At 34.8% G+C, this 12,772-nt stretch overlaps 6 protein-coding genes across 6 annotated transcripts; 3 read left to right on the top strand and 3 right to left on the bottom strand.

The window, feature by feature from the left end:
• Positions 1 to 23: 23 nt before the first annotated feature.
• Positions 24 to 315, bottom strand: RO3G_16254 (uncharacterized protein; the record flags this gene model as incomplete). Its single annotated transcript, XM_067670838.1, has 2 exons — positions 24 to 191; positions 253 to 315. The coding sequence occupies 2 exons, from the start codon at positions 313 to 315 to the stop codon at positions 24 to 26; spliced, it is 231 nt and encodes a 76-aa protein (XP_067526939.1).
• A 418-nt stretch (positions 316 to 733) lies between these two features.
• On the bottom strand, positions 734 to 2,105 carry RO3G_16253 (uncharacterized protein; the record flags this gene model as incomplete). Its single annotated transcript, XM_067670837.1, has 3 exons — positions 734 to 1,602; positions 1,667 to 1,852; positions 1,907 to 2,105. The coding sequence occupies 3 exons, from the start codon at positions 2,103 to 2,105 to the stop codon at positions 734 to 736; spliced, it is 1,254 nt and encodes a 417-aa protein (XP_067526938.1).
• A 1,238-nt stretch (positions 2,106 to 3,343) lies between these two features.
• Positions 3,344 to 4,747, top strand: RO3G_16252 (uncharacterized protein; the record flags this gene model as incomplete). Its single annotated transcript, XM_067670836.1, has 1 exon — positions 3,344 to 4,747. One exon carries the CDS (start codon positions 3,344 to 3,346, stop codon positions 4,745 to 4,747), a length of 1,404 nt encoding a protein of 467 aa, XP_067526937.1.
• Positions 4,748 to 5,541: 794 nt separating this feature from the next.
• Positions 5,542 to 6,805, top strand: RO3G_16251 (uncharacterized protein; the record flags this gene model as incomplete). Its single annotated transcript, XM_067670835.1, has 2 exons — positions 5,542 to 5,901; positions 5,945 to 6,805. 2 exons carry the CDS (start codon positions 5,542 to 5,544, stop codon positions 6,803 to 6,805), a joined length of 1,221 nt encoding a protein of 406 aa, XP_067526936.1.
• Positions 6,806 to 6,876: 71 nt separating this feature from the next.
• RO3G_16250 (uncharacterized protein) lies at positions 6,877 to 7,558 on the bottom strand (the record flags this gene model as incomplete). The annotated part of the gene is made up of 5 exons (XM_067670834.1): positions 6,877 to 7,065; positions 7,117 to 7,170; positions 7,227 to 7,270; positions 7,343 to 7,430; positions 7,490 to 7,558. 5 exons carry the CDS (start codon positions 7,556 to 7,558, stop codon positions 6,877 to 6,879), a joined length of 444 nt encoding a protein of 147 aa, XP_067526935.1.
• Positions 7,559 to 7,871: 313 nt separating this feature from the next.
• On the top strand, positions 7,872 to 12,172 carry RO3G_16249 (uncharacterized protein; the record flags this gene model as incomplete). The annotated part of the gene is made up of 9 exons (XM_067670833.1): positions 7,872 to 8,687; positions 8,753 to 9,358; positions 9,412 to 9,500; positions 9,550 to 9,667; positions 9,721 to 9,866; positions 9,919 to 10,546; positions 10,612 to 11,208; positions 11,273 to 11,617; positions 11,675 to 12,172. The coding sequence occupies 9 exons, from the start codon at positions 7,872 to 7,874 to the stop codon at positions 12,170 to 12,172; spliced, it is 3,843 nt and encodes a 1,280-aa protein (XP_067526934.1).
• Between the last annotated feature and the right edge of the window lie 600 nt (positions 12,173 to 12,772).

The following is a 12,772-nucleotide window of genomic DNA, read 5'->3' as shown; positions in this document are numbered from 1 at the left end:
TTCAATGACCATTTTTCATAGATTTACCGAAGATGTTCATATTGCCAAATGTCTTTTTCAACAGTCTCTGGAGGATCTACTAGACGCTGAATATTGCTATTATCTGTTCTGATAAGTTGTTGTAAGTATTCTTGAACATTAAAAGAGGAATCCAGAGAATCAATGGGCTCAAATGGCCACTGAAAAGTCTCCTATTTAGTTGTATTATTATTATTTTTTTTGCTTATTGAAGTATACTATAGGTGTTATTACTTCTAATCGTGAACCTGGATATAGTCTTCTTAAGGATTTACTGTTTTCTGTTGCTGTAGCCATTTTTATCTATATTTTTTCTAGCTGTGTAAGAAAGAAGAGATATTCTCCCTTTGCTCTTTCCCCTTTTTCAAACACAACGGTCACGTCCCTGAAAGCATGAATATGTGTAACAGCATATCCCCTTTTTTCTTTAAGCTACAGTTAAAAAAACGGATGAATAGTGTTGGCTAGGAGATAAAGCTTTTTTTTTTGGAAAATTAAAAGTATTTATTCTTATTCTATTATGAGACAAGCAATTACAAACGTTAATCTATTGAGATGCAAGACATGTTCTTATAAATAGATAAAATCTTTTTTTTTTGGTTTATTTATTGTGTATGAAAAAAAAAAAAAGAAATGAAGTAAATTAATGATATGTAATTGGAGTCTAATGTACAAAAAGAAAAATAATTATAAGCCAAGTGGCGTTAAATAGATGTTACACGAATCTTGAGATTGCTCTTTGATATGGTTTGATAGAAGCGCATTCTCTACGTAAATTTTCTGACTTTGGATCATCCCACTTCTTTTGAGCTATGAATCTTCGAGCCAAACGAATACATAATTCTTCTCTAAATTGTGTGTATAATCGTCTGTTATAATATCTTTCTACTTGTCTTGCTTCGTCAGGATATGCATGTGTTTGATGTACAATGAAGTCGTTAGGCAACACATAGTAACTAACGCCAGACACATATAGTTCATAAAGGCAAGCAGCCTTATTACTACCATAGCCAGCAAATCTTTCATCACACCAAGGGGAGCCTTGGTTTTTAAAGATAACATAAGGCTCATATGAGTGCTGATAAGTAGTTACTTGATAAATAGAGTCATCTTGTTCGACTGATATCCAACGATCGTAATCAGTAGGAGCGTGACCAGGGAGCCAGAAGGAATGAAACATTTCGATCTTGTTTTCTTTGTATGCTTTTATCAAATCAGGCTTATTCTTGGGAAATGTACGATAATCCAAGCCATCTTCTTGCTTTGAAAATTCAAAAGCTGGAATAACCAACGCAGCCTCACCGGATTCAAGCAAGGTCATGGCTTTAGGATTATTAAGAACATTTTTACGGATATTTGTGCAAGGATAAAAATCAATATCAAGAAGCATAACATATTCTGTTCTAGCAAATAATTTGGCCACATTTCTCCACAAATTCAATTCTCGATCAAACTCATCACGCACAATATGAACATCAACGTATTTACGCATGTCTGGGTTTTTTTCCATTGTTTGAGCCAAGATTTCTAAAGTGTATTCACCTTCTTTATCATCCGATATATGAATGGTGGTAGAAATCGGACCTAGTATAATAAATAAGTAAATGAAGACCCAGATTTATAAAAAAAAGGGGGTGGGGAAGTTTACCTTTGTATTTCTTTGCAAGTCTTGCTAAATTTGGTATTCTGTTTCTAGTGACCAATGTGACAATGGTGATATCTTTAGATTCCATATCCATTTCAGCTTTGTAGTAATAAGGCACTATCTTTGATTGTCCAGAAAATGAGAATGATTTGGAAAACATAAGCTTCATTGGTATTTGGTGGTCTGCTCCTACAAGTCAAATTAGATACAAACGCGTTTTTCCAGTACTATGAATGTCCTTACCATTTCCATCTGTCCAGCTCATGACAGATGAATTTACTGTTTCCAAAGTAGTAGAGCTATCTTTATAAAATACAGCTCTTCTATAATAAGAATAATTTGTTGTAGGTGTGTAATAGATGGATAGTAATGCCAATGTCGACAATATGAGAATAAAGCCTAACCATTTGTAGTTTTTACGAGCCATTAAATCACCACTCATTTTTTCTTTTAAAGTTTGTTTAGATACGCGAAAGGGAAAGGAATAGAAAAAAGTGAAAAAAAGAGACAACAGAAAATATATTTTTTTAAGCTACTTTTTATATACTTTTTTCCAAATTCTAAAAATACAACAAAACCCATTTTCTCATGACCGATTGCTTTGTTGTTCTTATCCCCAAGGTTAGACAAATTGACCTTTTTAGTCTTGCCTCAGCCAACAAAAAAAAAAGAATTGCTCATATTAAGGAACCGATTGTGCGACTACAAGCAGTAGTTCCTTTAAAAGATATGAGTGCATATATTTACATTATAATAACAACACAACAATATTACATAAAACATAAAGAAGTATCATCAGCCAATTTATGCAATAATGTTTGATGTTCAAGGAATAAAATGTAATGTATTTTTAATCCTTAAAATAGACAAATAGGCCTCCGATTTAGGAAATTATTGATAGTGAAATGTATGGATCTCAAATGAGCCACTATCTTTTTTACAGGGTATATCTTAAAATAACATTTACAATCTATTGTTTCATATAGCATTTTCTATACAGCACTGTATCTTTTTTCTATCTTTTTTTTTTTTATTTATAGTTGTTCCCTGAAGGAGTTGCGGGGAGGAAAAAGCACTCGCTTGTACTACAAAACTTACTCTGCCACTTCCTTGTGGCTGCAACGCATTATAATTAAATACTAGTGAGGCTGTGCGATTTATTTTTTTTCTTTTGAAAGAACTGATTTCTATATTTGCATGTATATCTAAAAGCCTTTGATTGGTTGAATAAATATAAGATTCCATATGAAGAAAAGAAGCTTAGGTACCAACATGTTATTCAGCTATAGGCTTATTGCGGAGAATTAAGAACTACTTTAATACAACTAAAAGTAGAGTTACTGAATAAAATAATGTCATTGTGAAGAGTAGTTGTTTAACCTACCTTAATTTAAAACACAGCTTATATGATTTCAACGCAAATTTCAATAAAGCATAATATTGGTAATGATTTATACTGTATTCATTATCGGGGACTGTCTTTACAATCAGAAAATCGTAGCGTTGCATTTTTGGGCATTGTGACAGTTTTAGGAATGAATAAATAAAAAGTCGCGTATATCTTTATATAAACACGATTTTATATAATGATTGGATAGTTGTCAATTTTATATTTAATAAATCAGACAACATACTTTTTCTTTCTTTTTTCCCCTTTTCTTCATTTATAAGCAGCACAAAATGAGTAATCCACCAAAACCTTCTTTTACTCCCGCAAAAGCTTTAGAATTAGTGCCAGATCATCCCCTTATCAGAAAGCACATTCCTCCTGATCGAACCAGTAATGCGTCTATGTGGAGTTCGGAAGACTCTAGTTTAGATATTAATACAAGAACTAGGCAAGGCTCACTGGATGTTAATAGACATGCTCAACGTTCAAAACCAGTTGTATCACATCCATCCAAGTCAGCCGAAACGGATTGGAGTAAGAATAAAGGTGAACAGGATGCTGTTCGCGGTGGTTGGGGTGCTCCTGTTAGTCAAGGTAGCACTACTACCAGTTCACCTTTACAAAGCAAGGCTGACATTACCATGGGATGGGGTGCTTCCACTGTTCAAACTATACCACCTGCTACGGCTGCTGCAAGTGTACTTGGCTGGAGTGCTCTTCCCGTTCAACCTAAGCAAGAAGGTGCTTCTATGATCACTGAAAATGGGACTGAATGGAATATTTCTACTAATCAACCTACGCCAGAAGATGTTGCTTGGGATGCTTACACTAGCGAAGCTGTAGCAGCTACTACAACTATGGTAAGCGATCCAGCTTGGGAGGTTCCTGATACTCAAATCACGCAAGAAAACACTGCTACTGCGACAGAAAGCTTACTAAACTGGAAGTATATCACCGATCAATCAACATTAGTACAGCCTGCTGCTACGATTATTGAAAGTAAATCATCATGTGGTGAACACGAAGATATCTATGGAGGATGGTGTACTCCCTCCATTGAGCCAAATGTAGCACATTTGAGTCAAAAAAATGAAGCTACAGGTACACAGGACACATCCAACTTGACAGCACCAGTAAAAAACTACCATGAACCCGATTACAGTTCTTCTTTGCAAAATCAAGGTTTCAAGTCACCTGCTGAGTTACTGAAAGGCAACAAGGAGCAAAAAGAGAGACTTGATATTTCTGATAAAACTGGTGGATGGGCTGACTATAAAGAGGGTGTAAATCTGGATCATTCTTTAGAGAAGTTCACAAGAGTTCATAAACAAGAAAAGAATCAAGTTCAAGTCGACTTTAGCGCTAGGTATACCGTAAACGAGGCTAGTAAAACAAATGATGTAAAAGATGTGCCAGATGAAATAGCTTCCAATAATTTAGCTGACAAAGCTGAATCCGTCCATGTTAAGCCCCAAAAACTAAATGAAAGATTCTGCTTCAAGGTAGAGGTGGACCGCAATGTATACACCGATTTGGTTTTATACAAGGACTCAAATATGTTTGAGGCGATTGACGGATTGGAAAAAACGCAAAATATTTGTATGGAGAATAAAGTGAAAGCTAAATTAGCGATGGCCATAATGAGAAATATTGCTATGAAGATATACAACGTTGAAAAAAAAGATTTAAACTGAATAGGAAGAGAATCTTTAATAAGCCTTGCACATTGCTCTTATCATGTAATAATGAAGGACAATCTTTGCATATATAAAATAAAAAAATAAACCTCTTTATGCTCTAGTTCTTTAATGGTAGGAATTGATGAGGAGTTCATTCTTATAATAGCTATGAAAAGTAAACCAGGATTTAAAATAGAAGAATAAAAGATAAATATGGATGCTGCTCATAGGATACAAAAAGAAGTACCAATGCCACATACTGGAAAGAGCATGTACATAAACTTGAATTATTTCTTCACAATACAAATACTAAGGCCACGATTAAATTAATAAACCATTGTCCTGAATTGTTTGCAGTACCTGATAATAGTAATACTATTAATAACCATATTTTCCTTGATAGTTTGTTTTAATATGGAAGACGGCCAATATGAAATTTATGTTAGGAGAATGAACTGGATAAAAAACATGTATACTATACATTTGAACCTGTCTTAAAGCTTTTTAAATAAACCAATAGCTTGTAACTTGAAAAAAAAAAAGTTTAACGTGCTCATCATAACCAGGTACACCTTATTACTTTTATTTTTCTCCGATGGTTTTTATGCAACAATGATCGAGATCATTTTACGGCGAGGATAAATCAATATTCGGACTATTTCAAAACGAAGATCGATCAGCTTAGGATAAGTTTAAATATGAAGTAAGACATAAACATATATGTATATATATATACATATTTAAATGGTAATAAAAATAAACTTTTCCTCCTCCTTCATTAAACCATTTTTTTTTTCTTTTTACCAAAAATGTTGTACTCTCAAAAGTTATCACAAAATTCTTATTCAAAGAAAGAGTCTATCACAAGCTTTAACATCATGATTGTCGGTGCCACTGGTTCTGGCAAAACATCCTTTATACGAACATTTTGCGAGTTTTTAAAGCAAGACATTATCCAGGGCACTTACAAAGAAACCGGAAATAAGGCCCTTAAAAACAGCCTTCAGTCTACAGAAGAAATCTATACTACCTCCATGCATATAGAAGAAAATGGCAAGCGTACTGCTTTGACATTCATAGACACGCCTGGAATTTCCTCTCCTGTAATTCAACAGTTGCAATCTCTTACATCATATATTGACTCTCAATATTTTCGTACTCTTGCAGAGGTAAACTGGTAGCGTATATTTATTTTTTCAAAGCATTAATCAGTATACAACACAGGAGTCTAAGCTTCAACGGGATGCTAAAGCCGTGGATACACATGTTCATGCCTGTTTATACTTTATAGTCGGCGCTGGTTTTCAAGGTCTATCTGAAGTGGATAAGTTTATCCTTAAAGTACTTAGCTCGCGAGTCAATGTTATTCCTATTCTTAGTAAAGCTGATACTTTAACAAGCGCACAACATCAATGGTTAAAGGAAACGATAAAAGAGGAAATATTTAATATTTACCGTATTCCTGTTTATGGTCATATACAGGTAGAAGATAGCGAAGAAGGCGAATATAGCAAAGATGGTAAAGATGACGAAAATGACATAAAAGATACAAATTTTGACAAGAAAGATGAGGCTCATCTATCCAAAATTATTAATATGCTTCAAGATTGCATGTTTAAAGATATGGATGAAGATGCTTGTGCTATGCTCGAGTATCTTCATACTATGCCGTTTTCCATGATTAGTTACGAAGAAAACTTTGAAACAGGGCGCCCAATTGAAATTAGGTCTCATGAAATTAATGGTTGTCAAACAAGCACAGAAAGCCTTCAAGAAAATTATAATGACTCAGTTGCTAAGATTATCAATTCTTCTGAAAAGACACAAACTATGATTAATCATAACCAAGCGCTTGGAAGACGTTATCCTTGGTCCGTTGTAGAATGCTGTAATCCTGACCACTGCGATTTCTTGCTTTTAAAAAGAATGCTTTTATCCACTCACCGTGATATGCTCAAGATCGATACCTCTGAATGTTTTTATGAGAACTATCGAACCCAGCAGTTGATCAGTCATCAAAAAGATAAAGCCTCCACTATGAACAGTCAATTGAAAAAGGCAAACTTATCCTAAAAATTATATTCCCTTTCTTTAATAGTAATAAAAAGATATCCTATTTCATGTATTCAAACTTGCATAATTAGTTAATGACGGAAGCCATTTTTTATTGATTCTGTTGCTCTTAAGCCTAAGCTACTTGCCCCACCGCTCTTCTTTTTTGCTCTATTCATTTCATTGATCGCTGCCACAATCTCATTCATATTTGTTTCTAATACCAATCCACCTTGAATGATTTCAGCTAAAACAGCATGGACTTCATCAAAATGAAAAATCTACATTATTGTTAAAGGTTTTTCTATTGAAATCTCTTTTTTTTTTCATACCAAGTCTAATTCACAAACATTTTCAAAACAACGATCTAAACTTTCTACAAACACCTATTAAATGAAAAGTTAATTACATTTTATAATAGAAAAAAGTAACTGATGTATACTTGAATGAGATCTAATATCCCGAGTTCACTTTCGCTTTCATCAACTACGAATACAAAATACAATGTTGCATAATGTCTGTATATAACACGCGTATCCTTTCCACCGAGAAGTTTACTTCCTTCCAAAAAATTACAAGATGTATCTGGTCTTTTTGAAACAAGCGTAAATATCTCTTGTACTAAAGCCTGCTGAGTAGCAATGTCCTAAAGCATTAAAAAGGGGATTAAAGAATATTTTAAAAGAGGAGTTATTTCTTATTTACGATTTGTTGATAAAACTTGATAAGTCTAGGTTTGCCGTGGTTATTAAAAATAAGCACAGATTTGATCATTTTAAAGTGGAGGGTATATATTTGAAGAAGAAAAAAATCCTCATACACACGCTCATCACTGTTCTTTGATACTCCGAGTTTTTTTTTATTGTTTATCAAAAAATGTTTCTCAGCCCAAACATTGCAATTTGAGACGCAGACAGTTTTTTCGTCTCTCAAAAAAGGGAAATGTAACTTTGCTTTGCCCCCTTACCGTTTTTAGGTTTCTAAATTGAGAAAATCACTCTGGGCTTTTTTCTTTTTTTTTTTTTTTTTTTTCTTGCTTTTGTGTCAGGTACCAGCGACACTTTATACTTTAAACAAAAAAGAATAAATGCAAGTTAAAAGTTCTTCTACTCTGCGTCGTGGAGGAGGAAGTTCTAAAAGAACCGTTCGAACACTTAATCCAGCACTTGTTTATGATTATACTTTACGTTGTGCTATTCGTGCCTGTCTTGAACAAAATAACAAGAATCCCAAAGAGGCTAAAAAGGATTCTAGCAGCAACAGACACTCGGTTCACTTGAGTGGTGTGACAGATGTGTTTGGAAACTTGGCAGACAAGATCACTGGAGATGAAGGCAGTGAGAAAAGTAACAAAATGACAAAGCCTGTGGTGGTGGGCTTAATGCGTCGACTGGAAGATATTAAAGATGGTAAAGATGTCTCAAAGCAAGAGTATGTCGATCGAAGATTTGTTTCTGTCATTCGTCAAATGAGAGACGAAGTAAAGCAGCACCGTTACCGACCTCAGGGCTCCATTAACGATCTTGTCGTTACTTTTCTTAAGCTAAGTGAGGCTGAACTCAAAAAATCGGATCCTAATCCGGCTGTGTGGTTTAAAGACCTTGACCGATATGTGATTCGATTCACAGAGATCTTGCTACTTGTCTTGAAAGAGGATGCGCCCTCTGCTGCCTCCTCTGAATATATCGAATCCTTACAAAAATCCATCCTTCCCAAATCTAAAAAACAACCATCATCGGAACAAAGAAATAGTAGCAGCAGTAACAACAGTAACTCAACAACAGATACATTGGATTCGGTTGAAAATTTTCCTATGGTTAAGACTGTGCAAACCTTGTTTCAAATCGATAATTCTGTTCACAGACAAAAAATTCGAGATCTTTTACCTATTTGTACTGAATCGGTAAAGATAAAAAGATGTAACTGTGTGCATAAGAGATTTAAATGTAACATATACTTCACATGTAGAATTATCTGTTGGATTTAAAGCAATGTATTAATGCAATCAACATGAATCAACCATTTCCTGGAAGAAGAGAAGATTTTGCATCACAACAAGCTTATGATAGCTGGGTAGCAAGAGAGAAAAAGTATTTGAATGGTTTGATGACTGTCATGGTCATGAATCCAAATTTGACTCTTACCAACAAGTCTGAACAAGACGGAGGATCTTCTAATCTGTTATCAGGGATGAAACCAAGCGATTCAAAAAGATCATCCGTTAATGGTACAGCAGATGAAAGCCCTTATACTTATATTCCCAATGATCCTCGTTCTTATTTTCGTTTATTAATGAATATGTGCATGGATCTTGATACCAATACTACCTCTGATGTTGAAAGGGCAAAGACAAGCGTCCTTTCACAGGCTTCGGATGACTTACTGCGTGAATGTTCAAATACTTGGCGGTTATCTGCACCCTTCAGATCCGTTCTTTACTTGGAATTGATCAAAACTCGTATGGATACAGAAGAGATTGATATATTTGATGCCATTGAAGATGTTAGAGAGGCTATTCGAGCCTTGGACAAATGTCTTAAAGAAAATGAGATACGAAATTGGACAATTAATGATGTAGAATTAAAAAAGAGCGCTTTGGATTTTGTATTAACTCTTTCTTTATTTAGCGAGAGAGTCTAATTCGAGTTTTTGAAGGTGTCAATCATGCATGTCTTCGTGCCCTGGCTGATTCTTTAAGCAGATACTGGGATGTTGAGTAAGAGCTGTTTTGTAAAAAGAAAAAGTAATACTCACATTGTGTACAGCCCTGGCCTTATTCAAGATCAGATTGCTTTACTTGATAGTATATATGAAAACCCTGCTTACTTGGAAGACCATGAGGACCCCCTCGAGCAATTTGTCTTGCTTGAAGATACTATAGCTGTAAGAAGAAGAAAATTTTTAATAGTTTTTATTTATATTTTTTGTTATGATAGGGTGCAGCTGTATCAAGATGGCGTGTACTGGAAAAATCAGTTTTGAATCCTAAAAATGATGACATGACAAATTTGATGAATTTAGCGGATAAATTGATTAAAGAGCTAGTGACAGTAGCTAAAAGATTCAAGAAACCATTGAAGGGGTAAATGTAATTTTTTTAAACCCATTCATTCTTACCGATTGATTGCCTATAGATCTTTGCATCTCCCAGGCATCATCATGGCTCGTCAAATGCCATTTTTTGTCCTAGAAATGGAAAATTGGGCCTTTTTGCCTGAAGCAAAACAAGCGCCTATCGAATTAACATTTGAATTGTATGACAAGGTGTTGACACTAAAGAGACTTTATGATCAGTACGGCCCTAAGCAAAAGTCTGCTTTGTTCAAGGTTGAATCTTGGTTCTTGACTCATGTTCGTCGCTGGATGAAGTCTACTAATGAGGCAACACCAGAATGGGTAAGAAATGCGATCAAGCAAGATGAATTCAAGCCTATCAATGAAGCCACCTTGCATTCTTCGTCTGTAGTAGATCTCTTTACTATGTTTCATCAAGCTGTCGAATTTGTGCAAAATCTGGAATGGCCTAACCGATTACAGGATTGTAGATTCAATACTGCTTTATCCAAAGTAATTGGCGTTGCCCTTGAACAATACACAGTAGAAATGCAAGATATGGTCACCTCTGATATTTACTCTCCTGCTGTACAAGAAGGGGATCCCTATGCAAATTCAACCTTTTTTGATAGAGCCCGTAACCAATTGACTGGCGGACGTCCTCAAAGCAAGAATAATGGAGATCTTCCTGCCGACTTTTTACCTGAGGTAAGCCTTTTTGTTCAATAGATCATGAAGAGTAAAGAAAAGGGGTTATTGATTTATGCATATAGACATGTGTTAAAATAAACAACATTGAAGCTTCAAGAGCCAAGCTTGATAGATTGTATCAAAATATGGATGTAGATGAGATTGCTGAGGAAATGCGAGAATTTGAATCTATGTTACCCGCAACTACTGAAAAATCAGTGCCTGAGCAGCAAAACTATCTTTATTCCATCAAGATTGTGAGAGCTGAGAATCTACCTCCTTCTGACAACAATGGTCTCAGTGATCCATACATTGTTTTGGAAATTGATAATAAGCCAATTACGAGAACAAAGACGGTTTATGAAACACTCAATCCTCGTTGGGATCAAGTATTTGATATCTGGCTCACTGAACAAACGGTAGATGTTTTAGCGCTTGTTTATGATGAAGACATGATTGGTGCTGATGAAGAATGTGGTGGTGTCTGGTTCAAGTTGTCTCCGGAATACTTTGATGATTATCAGACACATGAGCTTGTCTTGAACTTTGTGCCTCAAGGAAAGCTCATTTTACGTATTAGCATGGAGGGTGAAAAAGATGACATACAGTTTTGGTTTGGTAAAGCTTTCCGAACTTTGAAAAGAGCAGAGAACGACGTTGCAGGCCTGATTGTAGATAAGGTAACAAATTGCTTTTTTAAAAAAAAAAACTGAAAGATTAAACTTACATGCTCTATTGATTTAGATGGGAAGTTATTTCCGTCAAACATTAAGCCGCAAGACGTTGGATAAACTCTTTGGACGTGATCGTAGTTTTTTTTCATCCTTTTCTCGAGCGACAAGGGTTGTCGATCCTACTCTTCAAGAGTGTGAAGATGCTATTGTGCCTTTGTTAGATTACTTGGAAAGAAATCTAAAGATATTAAATGAGAATTTATCGGAAACAAACATGCAATTGATCATTTTAAGAATATGGAAAGAGATACTCTTTGCTTTGGAAGGCGTCTTATTGCCACCGCTTTCTGAACAAGCATCGGATATGAAGCCTTTGGATGAATATGAATTTAGTGTTGTATATAAATGGTTGGAGGTAATAATATGGACTCAAATAGTTGTTCTTTATCTAAAAACTCATTTCTTTTGGTAGCTTCTCAAAATATTATTTAATGGTGGTGAAGATGGTGATGCAGTTCCTTTGGATAAACTTGAAAATTCACAATACTATGCACTCTTGGCTATTAATGCAGCTTATAATTTGGAAACAGAAAAGTTGATCGAAGGATACAATAATATCGTAAAGAACCAAGTGGAGATAAAGATGCGAGGAGGAAGAAAAGCAGATAGAAGTAAATCTGTATATCATTCAAAGAACACTGTCAGAAAGAGAAAATCCGAAAGAAAATCGGCATCTATCGAGTTGCCTAATGCCGATACCATCTTGCGTATTCTTCGTATGCGTAAAAGTAAAGCAGCTAGAGAGTTCCTTCATGCCGAATTCCAAAAGCGTAATTATCCAACTACTACTGAAACTACTCCTGCAAATGAGATAAGCCAAGATGCTAAAGAGCAAGAAATTCCGCCTATTCCTCCTGTGCCAACTAACGATTTAACTCCTGTGAATGAAAACACATTACCTTTAAGATAAAATAAAAATTGACTCGATATATTTAAACATGTATCTCATTGATCCTCTTGCCCATTCATCCATACATTCTTCTTTTTATTAAAAGATTTATTACATACATGAAAAACTGTTAGGAACAAGTATTTTTTATTCTCTTTATCGCTTCTATTTATACAGTCATTATCAAGTCGAAGGCTGCATGTTCCTACGATTGACTGTCAGCCCATGATAACATCAAAGGCCCAGTCGATCACCACATAAACATGCTTTTTCTTCTCCCGATATTGATGGTTATAGCAAATCGATATGAACATATGAGGATATGTATATTCAAACTGAAAAAGTCGCTAGAAAATACAGTAAGAATAAAGAGTACAATGCAACATCAAGAAAATTATATCCTAAAGAGCAAAGCAACCTTGTTTCATGTTTAACAAAGTCTCCTTTATTGAATGCAACATACCATAAACTTTGCCATACATTCCTCCTCTTTTTTATGATCAACCTCTCAACGATAGAATGAACTCAAACTTGAAATGATACAAATCGTAATTTGAACAAACATAACTAGATGCTTTTTATTAAATGATAAATACAATTTTACAAAAATACAATATAAGA

Source organism: Rhizopus delemar, genomic scaffold, assembly GCF_000149305.1.
Source record: "Rhizopus delemar RA 99-880 supercont3.19 genomic scaffold, whole genome shotgun sequence".
NCBI lineage: Eukaryota > Fungi > Mucoromycota > Mucoromycetes > Mucorales > Rhizopodaceae > Rhizopus > Rhizopus delemar.
Note: the sequence above shows the minus strand (reverse complement) of the source record. Positions and strands in the feature narration are given on the sequence as shown.